Source organism: Erinaceus europaeus, chromosome X, assembly GCF_950295315.1.
Source record: "Erinaceus europaeus chromosome X, mEriEur2.1, whole genome shotgun sequence".
Taxonomy (NCBI): domain Eukaryota; kingdom Metazoa; phylum Chordata; class Mammalia; order Eulipotyphla; family Erinaceidae; genus Erinaceus; species Erinaceus europaeus.
In genome coordinates, this window is record NC_080185.1 from 2,175,512 (window position 1) to 2,196,763 (window position 21,252).

The 21,252-nt window shown below is 61.7% G+C and overlaps 1 protein-coding gene across 6 annotated transcripts in view; it reads right to left on the reverse strand.

Annotated features, from left to right (window-relative positions):
- ATP2B3 (ATPase plasma membrane Ca2+ transporting 3) overlaps positions 1-21,252 on the reverse strand; it is a 43,276-nt gene that overhangs the window by 16,393 nt on the left and 5,631 nt on the right. For 4 of the 6 annotated variants that reach the window (XM_007534885.3, XM_007534888.3, XM_060182541.1 and 1 more), the window contains exons 2-16: positions 13,905-14,221; positions 11,024-11,221; positions 10,652-10,909; positions 10,256-10,381; positions 9,721-9,846; positions 8,400-8,438; positions 7,275-7,439; positions 6,893-7,107; positions 6,410-6,652; positions 5,903-6,144; positions 3,149-3,383; positions 1,993-2,172; positions 1,819-1,906; positions 1,202-1,308; positions 644-835 (exon numbers count right to left, since the gene is read on the reverse strand). In XM_007534885.3, coding sequence (XP_007534947.1) covers positions 644-835; positions 1,202-1,308; positions 1,819-1,906; positions 1,993-2,172; positions 3,149-3,383; positions 5,903-6,144; positions 6,410-6,652; positions 6,893-7,107; positions 7,275-7,439; positions 8,400-8,438; positions 9,721-9,846; positions 10,256-10,381; positions 10,652-10,909; positions 11,024-11,221; positions 13,905-14,115 — 2,625 coding nt within the window. In that variant the 5' untranslated portion in view covers positions 14,116-14,221. Of the gene's footprint in view, positions 1-643; positions 836-1,201; positions 1,309-1,818; positions 1,907-1,992; positions 2,173-3,148; positions 3,384-5,902; positions 6,145-6,409; positions 6,653-6,892; positions 7,108-7,274; positions 7,440-8,399; positions 8,439-9,720; positions 9,847-10,255; positions 10,382-10,651; positions 10,910-11,023; positions 11,222-13,904; positions 14,222-14,822; positions 16,299-21,252 lie in introns of those variants that run through there. The other 2 variants (XM_060182544.1, XM_060182540.1) reach the window with 1 other exon arrangement.

Sequence of the window (21,252 nt, forward strand, 5' to 3'; positions counted from 1 at the left end):
GTGGAGAGGAGGCAGCCACCACGTGGGGCATGGGGCGTGGGGCGTGGGGCGGGAGGGGCAGTGGCCTCTCCTCCAGCTGCACTATCCAATGTGGCCGGACCCCGTTCTCTGCCCCGGTGCTTGTCCTCATCTACAGGTGTGGCTCCCACTGTCACCAGGAAGTCTGAGAGCCCCTGGGCAGGAAGGAACAGACTTGATTCCACCACCCCCCCGAAACTTCCTTTCAGAGAAGCCAGGTTAGGAGGTTCTGGGGGCAGGGGGAATGCACTGCTCAGCAGATACAGAGCGCAGAGAAAGTCCCAGAACACAGTGCGTCAGGCCTCCAGTCATCGGGAAGCTGCCAGGACTGCCTGCATGGAGCACCTGGGAATGCTGACAGCCATCGCCACGGTTTCCTGTCAGCAGTGCAAACAAAGCCTGCACATCCCGAGCGCTGGTAGCGGACCTTGCTGAACCCTGCACTGTGCGCTCGCTCTCCACGAGTGACTTTCACCAAAGCCCTCACAGCAGAGGACCTGCCCTGACCGCCCCCGCCCCCAGCCTTGTTCACATGCAGGGGGACCCTCGGTCCATGCCCCTGGAAGCTCCTCCAGCTTTCTATTAGTTGGGGGGGGGGGTCACGGCATCATGAGGGAGGGCCCACCTGTGTGATGCAGGCACCCGTGAAGGCCACAATCACGGCCACCACGTTGACAGTGAGCTGGAACTGCAGGAACTTGGAGATGCTGTCGTACACGTTGCGGCCCCACATCACGGCCTTCACGATGCTGCTGAAGTTGTCATCCGTCAGGATGATGTCTGAGGCCTCCTTGGCTACATCGGTGCCGGCGATGCCCTGGAGGACACAAGTGGTATCTGCAGGGCCCTCCACCTGGGGACAGCTCATCATGCACAGGGGCCACTACCAATATTGGTCCTGGCCCTGTGAGCCCTGGCCGGGACATGTCCTCTGGGCCCACACACCCTGTAGGGGGCAAGGCGGGCATTCAGCTGACAAGACCCCCTCCTCGGTCTTGGTGGTGTGGCCTCTATTGCTCCAAGGCAGCCTCATAGCAGATACCTGTAAGCTAATGAGACGGTGTTCTCTGAGGGGTGGAGCCTGTGGCCAAGAAGAACCTTCTGGAAGTCTGTACTTGAGGCCCACCTTCTGGCACAAAGCTAGTGCCAGGACGCAAGGCCCCGCCCAGCACCAGTCTCTTACCATGGCGAAGCCCACGTCCGCCTTCTTGAGGGCTGGCCCGTCGTTGGTGCCATCCCCTGTCACGGCCACCACCTGCCGCTGCTCGCCTGTGGTGCTGTCGATGATGCCTGTGACACAGGGTAGAACCACCTCTTACCTTGAATGCCCTGGCCAGGGACAGTGGGGGGGTTTGTGTGTGTGTGTGGCCCCGGGAACCCTGGGCTGAATCTCTGGCTGCCAGTCCCAACCCTACACCACTCACTTTGGGGCTCAATTGCTGAGGCGCTGGCCGGCACCCAGACACTCCTCACCAGGCCCAGCCTATATCACCCACTGACACACAGAAGGCAGCGCCCTGCACTGTGTGACTGGGATACATTCTTCCTATCGGGGGCCCCAGTTCCTGCAGCTGCTGCTTGGAGGGGACAGCCTTTACAGTCCAGAGATATAGGGGGTGGGTTCTGGCACCTCAGCCAGGCCACAGGCCCATCTCCAGCATGTCACCCACTTTTTCTGATGATAGAGCTGAGGCTTGGTTGGTGAGAGATACTGGCCAGGCCCCAGAGCCTCCCTGGGAGCAGCGGTGCATGACCACTGGGACGGGGCAGGCAGCTGGGCATGGGAGAGCAAGCTGTTACCTTTGACAAGAGTGTGCTTGTCGGTGGGCGAGGATCGGGCGAGGACCCTGAGCTTAGGCCACACCTTGTCCAGCCGCTCCTGTTCTATCTGGGGGAAGCACAGGAGGCTGCAGAGAGCAGGCGAGCAGGTGGAGGGGCAGGGTGGGGGGGCAGGGGTGGCGGGCAAGCTGGTACCTCGCCTTTCTCGTTGCGGATCCGCCGGTTGAACTCCTTCCCCTCCAGGCACAGGAAGTCCTCCCCAGGCTGGATGATGCCACACTTGGCCGCGATGGCCCGGGCTGTGTTAATGTTGTCCCCAGTCACCATGCGGACCGTGATGCCAGCACGCTGGCATTTGCGAATGGCTTCAGGCACCTGGAAGTGGCATGGGATACTGTGAGTGTACAGCTGTAACCCCAGTTCCAACAAAAACACCCCTCAGCCAAACCCACAGTCCTGACAAAGGACTCGGGGGCCTGTCTGGTGTGCAATGCCACAGCCCCGCAGAACCCCACAGGGACCCTTTAGCTCGCTAAGCCCAGGGGCCAGCCTTAGCCTAAGCCAGAGTCACATGTGGGAAAGTTACATAGGGCTCTCCAAACTCTTTCCACACCATTTTCCAGCTGCCAGGGGGCTGGGAGGACATGGGGGCCAGCAGGTGGGCACATCACTTGGTGGTGAATGGTGAGGCCTCTGCCCCGCGACCAGTCTGTCCCTGGGCACCCTGCTGTCGCACAGCCGGCTTGTGGCTGACTGGGGGCTCCTCTCTTAGTTGTCACCCTGATGCTATCAAAAGCAAACTCCCTGTCAGGAGGGCCTTCCTCTTTGCAGACTTCGCCCTAGAACAGCAGAGCTTTGCGTCTGCCCATCTCCATTCGCCAGTCCTGTGGAATCTGAGGAGGAGAGAGAGAGACAGACCCTCCCGGCGCTGCGTGGTCAACAGCAGTGGCACCGATAGGTGTCGCGAGTGACCCAGGCATCCTGAGCTTCACCCCAGATGTGTCTCCCTGTTCTCAAAAGCAGACACCGCTGCACTGTGTGGATCTTGGGGTGCTGGAGCTTGAGCCCTCCCCGCCCTGAAACCCCTGAAAGCCTCCCTCTGCTGCCACCAAGTGGTCACGCCAGAGCCTGATGTTTGGAGTGCTTCCTCCGGCGGAGGAGGCCTGGGACGAATGCTCTGCGCAGCAGGCCTCCATGCGGGGTGCAAGGGTGGGAAGGTAAGGGGGGCAAGTGCAGCGAGCAGGGTCTGATCCTTGGCAGAGCCAAGGCCCGTGTTCCCTGCGGTCAAGAAGTGGAGGCCACTTCCCTCTTGCCAACCTGCTCTGACATCAGACAAGGAAGAGGTGGCTACCTCAGGCCGCACAGGGTCCTCGATGCCCACAACGGCGATGCAGGTGAGGTCACCCACCACCTCGTTTTCATTGTCCCAGTCGGGCTCCTGGGCGGCTGAGAAGTCGCGGTAAGCAATGCAGATGGTGCGGAGGCCATCGCAAGCCATGGGCTCAATGATCTTCTTCACCATGTCGTCTCGGTCGCGGGGCCGGAAGCCACGGAGTTCGCCACTGCTGTTCAAGATGTTGGTGCACCTGGGGTGGGTGGGGACAAGAAGGAGGGTGGCCTGAGCCACTGGGGAGCTGGGTCTCCATACAGCATGGCCAAGGGACTGGTGTCATGGAGAAAGAGAAGAGGACGTAATGACACATGGGGAAGGCTACATGATCATGGAGCCAGGATGAGGGGGCGCTTCTACAAGCTCCTGGTATAGCCAGTCAGGACAGAGGCAAGAAGAAGCCACATGGTGACCTTGACCTCAGCCTCTGGGGTCATGCAGCAGCAGACACCTGCTGCTGGAGGCCACCAGGCCCAGGGAGTTTTGCTCACAACAGTGCTGGAGCTGGGAACTTGAAGCATTGAGGGCCCTACACCCCCAGGCCCACCTGCTCCCCTCCCACCTCTGGGCCCTGGCTCTATGTGGACCCAGTGGGAGTCGGGTGTACATCAAAGTCAACCCCTGGGCTCTGGGGTGAGGAACCCTGGCCAAGGTAGAATGCCATGTGACTACCCACGGTGGGGGCACAAAGAGATAGCAAGTGCACTGTGAGCTCTGATGACCTCAGCATTTCTGGGAAGGGCCAAAAGCCAGGCAGAGGCTCAGTGAGTAGAGGCTAAAACATGTACCTGTGAGGCCCAGGTTTAGAGCCCTGGCACACAGCCTGTGCCAGAGCAGTGCTCTAGTTTCTCCCTCTCCCTTTCTCATAAATCACTCAGTCTAAAGCCAGAGGAGGAAGGCATGCAAGGATTCAGGTCCCAGGGAAGGAGGCAGGGAGCAGCCAGGGAGGGCAGGGCATGGCCCCTGTGTGGGCTTGCCCACGTCACTCTCCCACGGCTCTCAGAAGACATGTTGCCCAGAGAAACCGAGGTCTGGGGCCAGGCTGAAACCTGCTTGGGCTCACACAGCCAGCAAAGAGCAAAGCCCAGAACCAGCTTCAAAAAGTGGGCTTCTGAGTTCATGTCCCGTGGTCACGGTCAGACCTACAGGGAGGCAGAGGTTACACAGGCTCATGTGCTGACTATGGGCCCCAGATCAAACCGACGGGGTTTACAGTGAACAGTATTTATGTTTTCCCCCCATATTTGGGAGCTACTCCCTTCCCTAATCCATATTTCTAGTCCTTTTCCCAACTATGACATCATTCCCCCGAAACAATAACTTAGGTCACCTGCATATTAGACGTCAGGTGCAGGCAAAAACTAGTAGGGTCATGGGCCCCTTGGAATAGACCTAAAATAGACCTACTAGCTAATTCCAAAACGGAGACCCTGAATCTTCATCTGCAATATTCCAGCCTTTAGGTTCATGACTAGTCAACAGCTTGTTCTGCTCTCTATCTTAACTCTTTTTTCAGCTACCTGGTTCCAGATGCTACCACGATGCCAACCGGACTTTCCAGGGCGGATGGCCCCTCCAATGTGTCCTGGAGCCCTGCCTCCCCAGAGCCCTACCCCACTTAGAAACAGGCTGGGAGTATGGATTGACGTGCCACCGCCCATGTTCAGTGGTGTTCACCATGGTCTGGTGGTGAGAATTGTGTGGGGCTGTGCCCCTCTTATCCTATGGTCTTGCCAATATTTCCATTTTATAAGTTTAAAAAAGGCTTCTGGCTTCTGGCTGGGGGACCCATTTGGCGGTCCAGAAAGAGGATGGGGCCTCCAAGGTGGCTGCGCCCACTGGGACTGGAGCCAAGTCCGGAGAGTGCCAGGCAGGGGTGTACCAGGTGGTCACGGGGCTCAGGGGGCGAGGGTGGCCTGCTGAGGGCTGTCCTGAAGGCCCCGGAAGGCCGAGAGGGGAGAGGCAGTATCTGTAGTGGCTGGGAAGGTGGCTCTGGAGTCTGTGGGAGGCAGGTGGGAAGGGTCCAGGCCAAGGTCACGGCCAAGGGGAGAAGAGGCAGCCCCTCTGCTTCCTAACAGCTTCCTAGCATAGTGGGCAGGCACTGGCACAGCCCTAGCCACAGGCCACAGGGTCAGAGGCTTCGGGTCAGGTCCCGATCCTGACGGAAGCCCGCACATGCCATGCTCTGGAGGAGGAGGGACACTGCACTTGACTCTTCAGAGGCAGCCACAGCTCCATGGATGAGGCAGAGAAGGAGAGAACATTCTCTCCCACACAACGAAGGGGCCGCCCAGCACGGCAGCTAGAGTGCAGTAGGCCCCAGCCGTGGTGCACCCAAGACTGCCAGTGAGCCCTGCCACACACAGGCAAGGTGCCCAAGAAGCCCAGCCACATCCCAGTCCACCTGCTCTGGCCACACCCACTGCAGTGACCGGAGCAGCTAGCCTCAGGATAAGGGAGGTGAAAAGAAGGACCCCCCCCTGCCTTGTAAGATGGGAAATGGAGGTGCCAGGCTCCTCACGGGGTTCTGCAGGCCCCAGGACCTGCACCGCCAGCCACTGAGGAGCACAGAGCAAGTGGGAAGCGGACAGCAAGGGCTCGAGTCCTCAGAGTCCTCAGGGGAAGGAGATAGAGGGGGCCCACTAGTGGACGGGGGGGGGGGCTCAGGGTGGGGTTTTTTCTCTGTGGGCAGCAGTGGCTCAGGGCGGGCCTCACTTTTTCAGCAGGATCTCCGAGGCGCCCTTGCTGAAGAGGCGGAAGCCGCCATTGGGCATGCGGATGACGGTGCTCATGGACTTGCGCACAGAGTTGAAGGTGTACACCTTGTACAGCTTGTCCTCGGACACCTGCTCCCTCACCGGCTGGAAGTCACACTTCAGGTCCAGCACGAAGGCCAGCAGCGCACACTCTGTCTTGTTGCCCACCTGTCGCGGCAGTGCCCCTTCCTTCTCTGGAGGCTGCGGGGCGGGGAGAGGCAGCATGAGCTGTGTCCAAGCGCCCCCCTCCCCACCTTACTGCCAAGTCTTTAGGCCTCCCCTGGGGACTACCCAGGCAGCTTCCCCGCCATTCCCTGGGCTCAGGCGGGGGTCTCCTGCAGGCCCCACCCAGTGGTCGGGATAGCAGTACGGAGAGCAAGGCGAGCGGTGCCTCAGAACCCACATAGTGCACGCATCCCGAGACCCCTGGCGACAGCTCCCGCCACCTTCCGGGCACTGTGCTCACTAGAATCTTGGTGGTATAGGCGCTGTTGATGGAGATGGCGTGCACCAGGAGGTCAAGGATCTTGGGGGTCAGGGCGCTGGGGGCCGGAACCTCCTTGTAGTGCGTGTCCCCGAGGTAGGACTGGACCACCGTCATGCGGTTGGTGGTGAGGGTGCCTGTTTTGTCTGAGCAGATGGCCGTGGCATTGCCCATGGTCTCGCAGGCGTCAAGGTGGCGGACCAGGTTGTTGTCCTTCATCATTTTCTGGGACAAGGGCGGGCACAGACAGGTGCTGGGCGGCCGCCTCTGCCATGCTCTTGCCCCCACTCCCACCTCGCTCTGCAGGTGCCAAGCCTTGGCTCACCCCACATGCCCCTGACTATGCCCGTGAAGCCGGTGGGGAAGGGGGACACAGCAGGGACCCCATTTCCCTCCCGCCCTAATGGCTTTGCATGTGTGCCCCGTCTCCAAGGAGTCTTATGCCTCACTGCTGGATGTCCTCACCTTCACAGAGTAAGCTAGGGAGATGGTGACCGCCAGAGGCAGGCCCTCAGGGACAGCCACAACCAGCACGGTGACACCGATGATGAAGAACTTGACGAAGTACTGCACATAGACCGGCGTGCACTCTGCCAGCCACTCCCGGTCATCCAGGACGAAGGTCTCGATGATGAAGTAGAGGACCAGGATGATGACAGTGATGGCTGACATCACCAGCCCTGCCCGCGTCATGCGGCGCACAGAGTGGGGGCGAGGGGAGGGGAGAGCCAGAGGGAGAGGCCATCAGGGACTCCGCTGCTTATGCGGCTGCCCTGCCAGCCCTGCCTACTGGCTGCCTTGCACCTGTGCGCCTGAAGCCCCGCCCCCACCTTGTGCCCACGCCCACCTGCTTTGCCAATCTGCACTGCCAGCTTGGTGAGCTTCCCCTGCAGGACCGACTTCTCCTTCTTGGGCACGTTAGCTTTCTTCTTCTCCCGCTCCTCCATCTCACCGCCCTCTGCGCTCTTCAGGGGCTGCATCTCCATGGCCACTGCCCCATCCTGCTTCTTAGCTGTGTGTGGAGGATGGCCTGGGTCAAGACCAGGGTCCTGTGGCCAGGCTTTGGCAGGGAAGGACTTGGAGGGTAAGGCCACGGAGACACTTTGCGCCCTGTCCTGTCAGTCCCCACCCACATGTCACAGGAGGCCCCGTAGTCTGGCCGGACACATGCCCTCTCTTGGGTATCTCGCGACAGGACAGACACAAGACAAGTGACTGGCACACAGACAGGGCGGCTAGTCCTGGAACACCCCAGAATGCACTATGTGAGAGCAACAGCTTGCAGCCCAAGGAACGTTCCGGAACCCAGAGCTGGCTCTTCAACCCACTCATGTCCCAGTCACTGCCCAGCCCTGCCCCTGGCCCTCAGAGATACCCGGGAACACCTGCCCCTCCTCTGCTCCCTCCTCAGCCCCTCTCCTCTGCCTGGCCCTCCCTTGCCACTCACTCTGTGTTCTCCCCTAGGATGACAGGTGGTGGTGAGCATCTAGACCATGCTCCCACGGCCTCCTCCCAGCAATGTGCCCTTGCCGTGGGGCAGCCTGACCTTCTGCCCTCTCTCCCCGACTCCAGATTGCTTTGTTGATGCATCACGGAACTGGAACCCTGGGCCTCATGTGCCCGAAAGTGCCCCCTGCTGGTACCTCTGCCCCCATGACCTCTTGTGGGTGACAGCTCCACAGCCCACAGCTGCCCACCCTTACTGGGTGGTTTCCGGAAGGCCTGATGCCTGTTCTCCCCATGCCACTGCCTGTGGTTACCCATCTCTCTTTCCCCATGCAGTCAGGTCCAAAGCCCCCCCCCCCCAGGGCCATTAGCCCTTTTCTGAGTCATCCTACAGAAAGGCCTGGCAGGGGGCACCTGAGTGGGGCCAGGCATGGGTGCTCAGGCCTTGGGGGGCATGAGTCTGGGCCCCATTCTCCTGCCTCCTGATGGACCAGCCCTCCCCCAGCCCTCTCCACAAGGACATTACCTTTGGTCTGGCTACTCTCCAGCGCCCCATCCTGCTTGCCTACAATGGAAAAGGAACGACAGACAACACGCGGTACAGACACAGGGGGCAGACGCAGGGGCCGCGAGGGAGTGGCCTTCTCTAGCCCAGGCTGGCCGCCACCTCCTCACACCTGGTGGCCGTGCTCAATCCCTCCCTCAGTGGCCCTTACCAACAGCCAGCCCGAGGACACAGACCCTAGGCCACATGGTAGGGGCTCTGAAAGCACTAGCACTGCAGGAGGCTGGCCCCTACGGCGCCCTGAGCAGGCAGCCTGAACTGGGATGTGTGCTCTCCCAGAACCAGTGTCACCCCTTTGGAGCAGCCAGCAGCCAGCTGGGGCTCTGCTTTAAGAGTGGGAGAAGGGCGTCTGGGAAAATGCCAGGCCTCAAGGTCAGCCCTCGGGCATGGGGATTCTGGGGGAGTCAGGGGGTGAGTTGGGGGGTTTATACCCACTGACAAGGCAATGCCAGGAGGGCTCTTTGCTGGTGAGGGGCCCAGGGAAGGGCTAAGAACAGGGCCAGGCCAAGCACAGGTCTGGGCAGGCCCACGGTGGCAGTGGGGGGGGGGGCACCTAGGGAAGGGAAAGGGTATTCAGAGCCAAGGCCAAAAAGCAAGACACAGAGCACAGGGAATGACAGAGGGCCAGGACATGGGGTCTTCTTTATGTTAACCCGTCCCAGTATTTTGATTGTCCGATTGACAGACGCCGCCGAAAGGGACACAGTGTCCTCTGTCCTGCTCCCCTAGGCCCAGCCCATGGCTGCCCCAGGACCTGCTGCTCCCCCCACCCCCGGCATCATTTGTGCTTCCAGGCGGTGTCTCTGGGAGAGGGGCATGCTCCCAGAACACTGAGAGCAAGGTGACTCGTGAGTGGCATCCTGACCAGAGACTGGGGCAGCTTAGGGATGCCAAGGACAGCTGTGCAGCTCGAACAGGTCTGTCATGAATGAAGCAGGCATGGGCATTATGCCAGGTAGCCTGGAGGGCCACGGTGCTGGACTCTCAGATGGGTCGTCACTAAAACTGCCTCCTACAGCTTCCTTGGGCCCTGACTGTCCCTGTGTGCCTGGACTTCCCACCTTTGCTCCACAGCCCGTGCTTCCTTGGCTTCTGGCTTGGCCTGGGGGTCCCAGTACCTCACCATGGGGTCAGCACCCTCAGGGGCATAAGACACAGGCAGCATCCTCCCAGGCTGGGCGACTGGGCCTGTCGTTCTGGGTGCCTTCTTGACCTGGGTGCAGCTGGGCCAGGGTGCGGGTATATCTGTGCACATCCCCTGGGAAGCGAGAAGGGGGCTTACCTTTCTTATCTTTCTTCTCTTCCTCCTCTCCACCTGCTCCAAGCAAGGTAAAGATGATGCCTGTCTGGGAGTTCACGCCAACAGCCGTCACCACCATTCTTCCAGAACCTTCCATGACATGAGTGCCTGGCAGGGCAACGTGGAGACTGAGGCTGGTGTCTGCATATCTCACAGGGGCCTGCCCAGCACTGACGAGGAGCCACAAGAGTGTCCATAGTCCCAGAGAGGCGAGTTAACCTCAAGCCTCAGCAGAAGCCTCATCAGAACTCCCAGGAGACCAGGAGGCCAAAGAAGAGCCCACAGGCATGGGGGGAGCCACTTGTGGACACCCTGGGCTGCATTTCCCACCCCGATGAGCTCTGGGCTAGCTGGAACCTTCTGGAAAGACTCTGGGAGTGGGGGTTCTGGATTGGGAAGCAAGTCTGAACCATCAGGGACGCCAGGGGCTGGCAGAGGTGGTGTCTTCAGACTCCTGCACCAGAAGGGCTGTCTGGGGCGGCCCTGGTGAGGGCTGGGCTGGCTGCAGGCCCCTCACCTGAGAGCAGCATGGGGTCCTTGTCTGCCGACTTGCGCACGTGGTCGGACTCGCCGGTCAGGGAGCTCTCGTCGATCTTGAGGTCGTTGCCCTGGATGAGCACCCCATCGGCGGGCAGCAGGTCCCCTGAGGCGGCCGAGGCAGCCATGGCACTTGGGTCCCAATGCCCCCCAATGCCCAAGGTGGGCTCCTATTCCTTTGGTGCCCCCACCCCAGCCATGGTGTCCTGTGGAATGGGGATACATGGAGCAGCCTGCTTCCGGGGGCTCTGAGGTCCAGAACCCCCGATATGAGCTCCGCCTCTGCCCACACCCCCTTCTCCTACACAGTAATGCCCAGGGGGGGGGGCTGGGGGAATGGGTCTCTGCCAGCCTACCCTGAAACAGGCACACTCACCATACTTGACTTGGGCTATGTCCCCCACCACCAGGGCAGCCACGGGGACTTGCAGGAGCTGCCCATTGCGGATGACCGTGAACTTCTGCTCCTGCTCGATGCGACTCTGTAGCCCCCGGAACTGCTTCTCCTTGCTCCAGTCATTGAAGGCTGTGACCAGCACCACACAGATGACGGACAGCAGGATGGCTGCACCCTCGATCCAGCCCGCCTCCGCCTCACCCTCGTCCTCTGCCCCAGCCGACACATTTCCACAAGCTGCTGGGACAAAGGGGATGAAAGGACAGAGGTGGCAGAGGGTCACATGGGGCCAGCTCATGCCCGCCCTGTGCCCATGCTCCACGCACTCCTGCCAGGTCCCATCACCCTCACCTTCGCTCTCCTCCCCCGGAGGTGCATAGAACGACAGGCCTAGGGACACGATGGCGGCCACCTCCAGGATGATGAGGGTCACATCTTGCAGGGCCTCCCACACCAGCTGCAGGAAGGTCTTGGGCTGCTTAGGGGGGATGAAGTTCTGCCCGTAGATCTGCCTGCGCTTCTCCAAGTCGTTGGCGTTGTCGGCCAGGCCTGCAGGTGGCACCGCCAGAGGAGGGCTGCACCGGCTGCGGCCCTGCCCCCTCCACACCATGCCCTGAGCCTTTCTGCAATGCTGGCATGGGCACAGAGGGCACAGTGCCAGCTGCAGGACTCCAATGCATGTGGGAGCTGCTGGGGTCCCTCTCATGACACTCACTCAGGCTAGGCACAGGGAGCTGGGCAGGGGCAGGACATAAGAGTGGCCAGGACTCTCCAGGGACCACAGGGATTGGGGTGGGCCACGGGTGGGGCCACGTGGGGCTGCCCACTCTCAACTGGGACCTCAGGGAGCTGACCCCCAGCAGTTCTGAGGGGGCCAGAGGTGCTTACTCGAGCCTACCAGGGTGCAGACAGGGTATGGCCCAGGAGGGGAGGCCTAGTGGTCTGAGTCCCCCATCAGAGAGGCTGAACCAGGCACTCAGGAGTAGAGGGGCGTGTGCCTTCCCCAGACTCACTGTGGTGCCCTGAGTGACAGGCTGCGACGCTGCCCAGGCCTGTGGGATTGCTTAGGGGGCTACCTGAGGGACCCCCACAGAAGCCCCCCAAGTTAGGGAGCAGCTGACCCTCAGGGACTCTGGACTGGGGGGTGGTTGCAGAGAGCCCACTACTGTGCTTTGGGCCAGGATGATCTGGGGACTGCTCTAGGCTCCCAGGGCCTCCGGGCTCCTGCCCCAGGTGTCAGAAGCCCGAGAGGAGTGGCACCCAGGCTGTCAGCCTCCTCAGCCCGGGCACTGGGTGGCTCCAGCTCCATGTGTTCAACCTCAGGAAGCCCCTCTCTTCTCTGTACCCAGGGCCCAGCTTCACACTGACACCTAGTGGGCAGACAGGGGTGTGCAGGCCCAAGGCAGGCAGGGCTGCGAGGGGGCAGAGGTGCCCTGGGCAGGGATGGATGGCTCTGCAGTGTGGCCAGGGAGGCCCCCAGCAGAAGGGCTGAGCTGAGCAGAGGCCCACAGCCTAGTGCCAGGCAGTGACCACACGCTGTCCTCCCTCAAGCAGTCTCTCTCCCGCAGCTGTCACTGCCCTTCTCCTCGGCCCCCCTGAGCTGGGGCCCCACTGAGGCTCAGGTTTCTGGAAGCCACCACTTTCCGACTGGGGTGTCTGGTAAAAGCTCCCAGGGGTGCCCACACGCCCAGTGGGCCCATGTCTGGCTCTGGACATGTGGTGGTTGGCTCAGGGCTTCCCACACACTCAAAGACCCCACTGCCTCTGAGCTGAGGCCCCCAGAAAGAGGCAAAGGCCCATTCTGGCCTTTAGATCATTCTGAGGACCTGCTGCACCTTGTCTGCCTCACCCCCCCACCCAACCCCAAGCCAGACTGCTCCCAAAGGAAGTCTCCCTGGGGGCCCCTTTCCCTGGAGTTCCCTCTCTGCCCCTCCCCTCCTCACACCCTTTCCCTTGGCCTTGGTTTGCCCTTGACGTCACAGCAGTGCTCCCCCTCCCTCGCCTTAGACTTGCTGGAGGCCTCTGGCCTTCCTGTGTGCTGGTCCGGGTCCGACAACAGCGGGCCTGAGTGAGTGGCACGGGAGCACACGCTGGTCCAGCAGGCCCTTGGGCAGCCCGGGTGCAGGGTGTGGGGGCCAGGGCTGGCCGTTGACATGGACACAGACGGGCAGCCTGCCCAGAGCAGAGGCCAGATGCCATCAGAATTGGATTAGGACCACAGCGTGTGGCTCCTGGCTAATCCATCCCCTATCCAGAAGTCTCAGGGGAGCTAGGCAGGGGAAGGGGCCTACCCGGTCCTCCCCCCACTCCCCTGGGCCAGTGCCGCTCTCAGTCAGAGAGCCAGGCTCCATGCTTCTGGGATGCTCGGGGACCTCGGCAAAGGCCCAGCACATGGAGGAGCTGGCCGTTGGGAACGGACCCCCTCCCTGCCTCCCCACCCTGAGTCTGCCCACCTGGCCAGTGGGTGGGGGCTGAGGGCACGGCAGGCAGGGGCATAGGCATGGGCGAGCCTGGCAGCATCCCGGGGGCCTTGACATTATCAATATTTCACAAGGCCCCACAGGCACAGGAAAGAGCTGCCGCTGAAGCCCATCTGCTTCCTTTTATCTGTGAGCGGCCAGAGCCCTTGTGGCTAAATGGCCCTCTGCCGGCCTCCCTAGCCTCAAATCCTGGGGGGCTGGGTTGGGGGGAGCAGAGAGAGCTGATGGCCCCAGGCCAGGCCATCTGCTGCTATGACAGGTCGACGCAGCTGAGTGTGTCAGGGTGGAGGGCTGCTGCAGCCCGGCAAGGCCCAGGCACCTCAGCGCTCTTCAGCTGCCCAGGGGCTCACCCTCTCCTGCTGCAGGATGGGCTTGGGAGGCACAGCCAGGCCCCAGGGGAAGGAGGAATGGGGGAAGAGATGTGAGCTGAGCAGATCAATCAGCGCTGGCTGAGAACAGGCCTGGCACGGGGTGGGGACAGCCCCACAGTCCTGCCAGGAGGTGCCAACTGGGACCGGGCACTCCAGCTCCTGGTGCCTGGGCCAAGCCTGGATCCCGGGGATCGACCTGCTGGGCCTGGGGCAGGGAGATGAAGCAGCAGCAAGCAGAGCCTCCCCCCCTTCCATGCCCTCTACACCTGAGTCTTCTCAGATTTGGTGATCAGAGCTGGCGCCACTGGGCCCCAGCCAACCATCTGGGGGTGTCCCCTCTCCTCCCATATGAGTGAGTGAAAACAGGTCCCAGCAACTCACCCTCAGTGGGGGAGGTCTTGAGCCTCCGGCACAGGCCGCCGACATCCCCGTAGGCTTCCTGAACCTTCTGCAGAGCCTCGGCCCCTCTGAGCTCCATGAGGGAGCGCAGCTCCGCCAGCGTGCACCCAAAGCCGCCGGCCTGGGGGGCATCGTGCTGCTGCTGCTGGGGCTTGGGGTGGAACTCGATGGAACTGTTGGCCATATCACCCATCCTGCCCAATGGGCTGTCCTGCTGTTGCTGCCTCAGCTAGGGACAGGCGGTGGCTCGGGGTGCCAGCAGCAGTGGGGGCGCCCGGGCAGCGGCTGAGTACAGACACCTGTGGAAAAGCAGGCCAGAAGAAGCCAGGACCACAATTGGAACACTAGAGGCCACTCTTCCAGAACCCTCTCTATCACCCTGCATCTGGCTGCAGCTCACTGAGTATGAACTTAGCCTTCTGAGCTGGGCTAGGGGCTCTCAGCCTGTCAGGACCACCTGCCCGGTCTCCCAGTCCTGCCCAGTGAATGCCCAGAGCAGGGAGGTGGCCTGTGGGAGAGCCTGCTACCGCTCACCGCTCCCCCTCTCATCTCGCCTGGGTCAGCCCTGCCCCGTGCCAGAAATCCCACAGGCAGTCATTTCAGCTGGGACTGTGGGGGATGCAGGCGCCAGGTCCAGCTCTAGTGAGCAGGGTGACTCTGGTGCCTAAGGGGCGGGGAGGAGAGGGGACGGGAGGGAGGGAGGAGGGAAGCAGGGGAGGTAGGGACAAGGGAGAGGGAAGGGGAAGGAAGGATGGCATGGAGGGGGGCCAAGAGGTGGCAGAGGAAGAGGGCGCAGGGGAACACCCAGGGAAGTGGGGCCCTGCCCCCAGTCAGCACGGGTGCCCCCAGCTCCAGCTCCAGTGCCCTGTCCTGAGCATTCCGCCAGGGTGCCCCCTCTACCTTCACAGGGCCCGTGGAACTCCACCTTGGGCCCAGCTTCTCTGCAGCCTGCGCAGGAAGGAGAGAGGGAGTGAGTGAAAGCAGCCTGCGAGTGAGTGAGCAAGCCGTGAGCTAAGCTTCCCAGCTGTGCCTCAGCGCACAGGGCCTTGACCTTCACACCCGCACTGAGGCCTCCTGGCAACGCAGCCCTGCAGGGCCCACGGCTGGCCTTTGCAGAGGCTCGGGCTCAGAAGGGTCCCCTTGGAGGCCGGACCTGGCCACTCACTGCAGTGCTCATCACACAGCAGACTTGCCCGCCCCCCCCCGTGGGCCCCTCAGGCACCCAGAAGTGGCTAGCAGGCAAGCTCCATCACCCAAGTGTTAACTGTCCAGAGACTCTGCCTGTGGCAGCTTCAGCTGCCAGGAGATGCGGGAACAAAATGGCGGACACACAACTGTGTCCTCTCCCACTCCTCCCGCCCGCCGCCCTGCCTCCCAGGGCGCCATCTGACATGTTTCCTGGGCGGCTACTCTGTGCGCGCTGTGGCCAGGACCGGGCGAGAACACTCTTGTGCTCCCTGGCTGGCTGACTGGGCCCAGGCAAAACATGGGGTCCCATCCTGTAGTTCGGGGTCCTCCATGGAGGAGCTGGCCCTTGTCGGGGGAGGGGAAGGACTGCCCTGGGGAAGACCAGCTGCCCGCTCCCCTGAGTGATATGTGCCAGGGGGCACAGATCCACCTTTGGGCAGCTGCCGAAGCTCTGGGGCAGCCGGCACCGGGGTGCTGCCAGGGCCTCACTCTGGCCCCGTGGTGGTAGGACTGATTCGCCCCACAGACCTGGACACCCGGGACCCTGGTCTTTGATGGTAGATCTTGTGGCCACTCCTCTGCCCCCTCACTCCATGTATACCCTAGTGGGACAGGGCCTGAGGAGGGGCAGTGGCTGTCCCAGAATGGCCAAGAGCGAGGTGCCCGGGCCTATGGCTTCTGCAGGTCTGAGCAGCACTTCTGGCCTGGGCTGCCTGCCGAGAACGCTCTGAAGGCTCTGAAAGGGCAGGGAATGTCCCCTTTCTGTCCTCTCCCGTCTGTCAGACCTTAATTGGCTTAATTAGATTGAAAACCACCACAGATGGGGAAATGGACTTCCGGAATTTGCTCCACCTGGGCACAAAGCAGGTGGTAGGGTAGGCCCCCTACTCCACCTCAGCTGTGCCAAGGACTCCCAACAGGCTGCCACCTCAGGGGCTGCCGGGCTGCAGCCTTCCAGACCCTTCCCCTTGCCCAGCCTAGCTGACTCCTCGCCACCCCACAGAGGCCCAGGCCTCCTGTTCCCAGGCACCAGTCTCCTCCAGTCACTTCCAACAGGCATGTGCATGGGTACCTAGCTTTGCCCACAGGCCCAGGAGGTCGGGTGCTTCCTGAGGAGGTGGGTACCCCTGCTCCCAGGCTGCCCTCCCTTGGCAACCTGTTCCAGAGACCTCCTTCATCACATCCCCACAAACACTGGGGTCTTAGAGCCCAGGCCCTACCACCCTGAGGAGTCACGACTCAGCCACTTGGCTGTCAAGGGAGACTGTCTTCCCCTGTGCAGACAGGACAAGGCATTCAAAGTCTCCCCGTCTACGATGGAAGCACAGGTGTCCCCATGCGGACGCCATATCTGTGCTCCGAGCGCAGGAGTGCCGGTGCCAAGTGCGCTCTAGGGGTCTCCCCACTCCGTGCCCTGCCACTTGCCATGCTGTGGTGACAGTACCCCCCAGGTGACTCCAGCAGCTAGACACCTGAAGGACAAGGTCAAGGCCTGCCACCCTGGAGGAGTCACACAGGAAGCCCCATCTCTAAAGGTCACGTGCCGGGGCTGCCGAGCACATGGGCACTACCCTCCACACTGCCCTCCCGGCTCCAGGCCCAACACATGTCCTGACAGACCTGCTCTGTGCACTCCCTGGCACAGGGGCCTCACTGCCCTCCTCGGCCTGCCCCGCCCTTCAGGCCCTCGGCGTCCACGTCAGCCCTGCACCCTCAGCCAGGCCCTCTGGAGGGACCCCCAGCCCAGGGAAGGTGCTGCCGAGGGAGAGGGGCAGGCCAGGAGCACGGCCTCATTAATATTTCAGAGGCGCTGTCACTGCGGCTCCTGCTCTCACTCTGCTGCTGGAGAAGGAGGACAGAAAGAAGGGGAGCAAGGCAGAAAGCAGATTTAAAGGGACAGGCTCCCCTCTGCCTGCCTTCCTCCCCCAGTTCCTGGTACAAGCTGTGTACATGCCAAGTGGCTGGTGTGGGGAACGGCTTTGGGCAAAAACAATAACAGCAGAAAACCTCACCACACACCCTCTCCCTCACGCACGCATGCCCACCTCCGCTCATGGGCCATCCTCAGTGGAGCCAAGTCGTGAGCCCCCCTTCTCCACCAGGACGCCTAGCTGACTGTGGGATCACTTGCAGAGGTGGGGAGGTCTGAGGCCTCCACTGGAAGGTGTGCCAACACAGAGGGGGCATGGAGAAGGCCCCAAGGGCTAGAAGGGTGTGCAGCCACGCCCACAGAGCCGAGTGCCCTGCACGGGGCTGGTGGCGGTGCGTCCACCACACGGTGGACAGTGGGCAGCAGGCGGCCTGCACATGGGCGGTGCTGTGACACAGCCACTACCGGAGGGGCCCCAGGACCCAGAGCTGCACCGTGGCAGCCGGTCCCAACCGACACCCTGGTGTGGCTGCCCTGCGGTAGGTCCTCACAGGTGGGGGCAGAGAGCAGGCGCTTGGCCAGGGACCAGGGCGGGGATTCCCAGAGACACTCAGCTCTGTGTCCCACGCTGTGTATGGACAGATGAACGCTCTGTATACCTCACCACAATTACACAAACTAACGGGTCCCAGTGACCCTTTGCTTGGTGCCCGCGTACAGTCAGGGACACCCCCTCTGAAAGGCAAGTCTCTCCCCGCCGGCACCTACAGTGACTTTGACACTGTTTCTGCCCCTTTTACCTGGGCAGCACCCTAACCGAGTGACAGAGAAGTGAGTGAGCTAGTGACCCTTGGAGGGGTGGCTTGGGCACCCTCCGATGCCCTTCCCTGCATTTCCTCAGCAGGGACTGGCACCTGTTTAGTGTGGTTTGAGGAGGCTGTGAAGCGGGGCGGTGTCGGGGTACCCTGACTTCCTGCACCCCTTCCCATGTGTGGGAGCTTTGAGTGAGGGATCTGGCCTTTCAGTCAGTGACTGCGTTCCCCAACGCAGGGAGGATAGCTGCGTCTGACCATGTCCTCACCGATGTTATGTGAGCAAACGGCTCAGGGACAAGCTTTGTTCTTGGACTGCACTAGAGGTTCTCGGCACAGAGGGAAAAAGTGGCCGTGCTTTGTCCTTAAAGGGAAAGAATGTGCCTTCCCTGTTCCTCTCCTCCTTCCTGCTGGCTGGAATGCTGATATGAGCACAGGGTAGGAGCAGCCATCTTGCTCCATGTGCCAACTTGTTAACAGTGGTAATCCCAAAGCAAGAGCCCAGACCCCCGCGACTGAGTGGCTGTTCTAAACTCCCTAGACGCCCATGGAGGAAAGTAGTCCATTTGTCACCCAGGCCTACAGCAAGTCGGTTGTCTGATAAAGGGCTTCAGCCACCCCTTAGGTGACCCATAAGCGCATGGCAGGGGTCAGATGGGTCCTCCTAGGCCTAGGCCAGCCCTGGCTCTGGGGACCTCAAATCTCCATGATCTACCTGGCCCCCATGCCCTCTCTCCCCGAATAGGTGACAGTCTAAGTGGGGACACTGGAGAGAGGCAGCATTGACAGTGCGGTCAGAGGTCATGCTGAGCCTTGGGCTGAGGGCAGAGGTGTGTCTCCCATTCCGGGAGCCTCTGCAGTGGCAGTGACTGAACCCCCCATCAGAGCTGGAGCCTGGAGGCAGAGGGATCCTGAGGCTCTGCCACGGCCTCATGCAAGTGGGGAGCAGGGCCGGCGGGAACGCCATATGCGGCCAGCTCCTGGACTTCCTGGAGCCCTATGTGCAACAAACTCCCCCAGGAAGCCAAGGAGGAGACTCCAGGAGGTGACCCCATGGCCCATCTGTCCCCACCAAGTGCACTGCTGTAGTGCGGCCTGACCATCCAGCTCCCCCCGTCACCCACTCTCTCTTCCTCAGCTTGGAATCTCAGTCCTGTCTCCTGCAGCGTCGCGGTGGGGGTGGGGGTGGGAGGATGGGCCCCTTCCTGGGGGCCTGCCTGGGCTCACACTGCACTGGGAAGAGGAGCCCCAAGAAACTCTTGGTGACCCTGCCAACCTCACTCACCCTGCCTCTGGGCTAGGCCCAGCCCTGGCTCTGCCACCAAGGCCACTCAGCAGGACCTGACCCCAGAGGCTCTGGGGGGGAAGGGTCTCCCCATTTCCAGGCCCACCGTCCAGTCCTCATCTCTCCTGAAGCACACAGGGTACTCAGGGCAGCAGGTGTCTCTTTCTGGTCCAGGGCTCTGAGGAGGGGGCAGTCAAGACTCGGTGTGTGTATTTGGAGGGGGTGATACAGTCATTTGTTTCCTGCTGGAAAGAGCAGGGAAGGAGTCAGAATCTGACAGGTAGGCAGCTAATGACACCAATTCTCTAAGTAGAGGTGGGGTAGGGAGGCTGCACTGTCGCAAGCCTTCGTAGGCAGGGCACATGGGTGGGTAGAACTCGGGGTCCAGTCCCTGCTCCGTCTCCCCAGTGCCATCTGAGGCACCCCTCTGCTGCTATTGCCAGCTTCCAGCCCCTGAGCCAGCCCTGAACACCCGGAAGCAGCCAAGGATGAACAGGTGATTAGGGAGACTGCAGAAGGCTGGAGCCTCAGGGGCCGAGATAAGGAGACACTGTGCCCCATGTGCCCCAGGTCCACTGGGGAGAGGCCTGAGCTCTGGGGAGCAGGTGGCAGTAGGGATCCTTGCATTAGGGACGTGTCCCAGGCTGGGGCTGGACAGGCAGCCTCACCGGCCAGCCCCTCGTCGCGGAACAGAGAAGCCTGGGACAGTGAAGGGCCTGAGGATGAGCTCTGGGTCCAGCTGCCCCTGTGGGACCGGCCAGTTTCCCAGGCCGCTCACTGGCCATGAAGGCACATTCTGAAGGTCACTTAACCACCAAGTCCTCTGGGGCTCCTCTAGGTGGCTGGCCCACCAGTCGTAAAGCAACTGGCAAGCCTCCCCCCCCCCAACCCCAGTCAGGGACCCAGAGAGCCCCTGCAGCCCTGCGTGCTGGCTGGATCTGACCAGTGGCAGGAGGGCCCCTCCCATGCTACATTCTAGGCCAGCTAGTTGGTGACAACGTGGCCTGCCCCACACTCTGGCGGACAGGGCTAAGGAGCCAGGAGTCATGGAGCCGGGCTTGATGGGGAAGGGCCCAGGAGGTCATGGTGCCTGTGCCCCTCTGTCCTGCCAGGCTCAAGGCCTGGGGAACACCAAGACCCATGCCTCCCTGCCTCAGGCCCCCCTGCCCAGAGGACAGTGCTCAGGAGTGCAGCCACCTGAGAAGGCCACACCCACCCTGCCTGTGTCTAGGATGGAGGCCCCCCCCCCAACAGAACAGATGGCTTTTCCCATAAGGAAGGTCCCAGACCTGCTCTGGTAGCCACCTGGAGCACTTCCGGGCCAGCTGGGGTGAGCGGGCTGAGCGGGCTCCAATTGGGCTGCAACTCCATGGTGGGGTCCCTGTGAGCTGGCACCGCTAAGCCCAGTGGCAGACCCAGGCCGGTTGTGAAAACGTGTTGGTAGAGTTTTTTGTTCTGCTTTTTAGAGATGGGGGAGTAGAGGCGGAGAGAGTGAAAGTGAGGGAGATGGGGGTGGGGCTGGGGGGACCACAACAATGACGCTTCCTTCAGTGCAGTAGGGGGCTGGGCTTGAGTCTTGCTGGTGCATGGCAAAGTAGCTCACTGTCCCCGTGAGCTGTGTCGCTGAACTCCTGGGGGCTTTGCCTCTGCCTTCATCTGGGTCAGGCTGGAGTCCGAACTCCCCAAGGCAGGTGAGCTGATCAGAATCCTCGAGTTCCATGCCCCTCCCTTGCTGGGGGCCAGCCTTGCTTTTCTGCTGGAAATTTTGGACTTTGGTGGCACTCTGGTGGCCTTGGGGCACCTGGGTTTTGCTGGCTGCACCTCTCTGACTCTCCTTGGGTTCTTGCTTCGTGCCTGCCTGCTCTGGCCATTTCCTGAGAAGAAGCTCCCACCCCCCCACCCCCACCCCCGTGTATGGCGAGAGCGCCCATGGCCGCCAACTCAACAGTAGACGCTGGCTGACAGTTCAAATCCACCTGACCAAGGGGCGAGTGAGAGGAGCACTGTTTTGTGTTAAGATTGTGGAGGCACACCAGCTGTCAGGTGGTGCAAGGTACAGGGCAGAGAAGGGGGGAATGCCAGGGCAGAGGAGCGGGGATGGGGGAGGTGTCCCTGGAATGGGGTGGAAATCACAGCAGGCCTGCCTGACGCCAGTAAGTGCATGGGAAGGGCAGC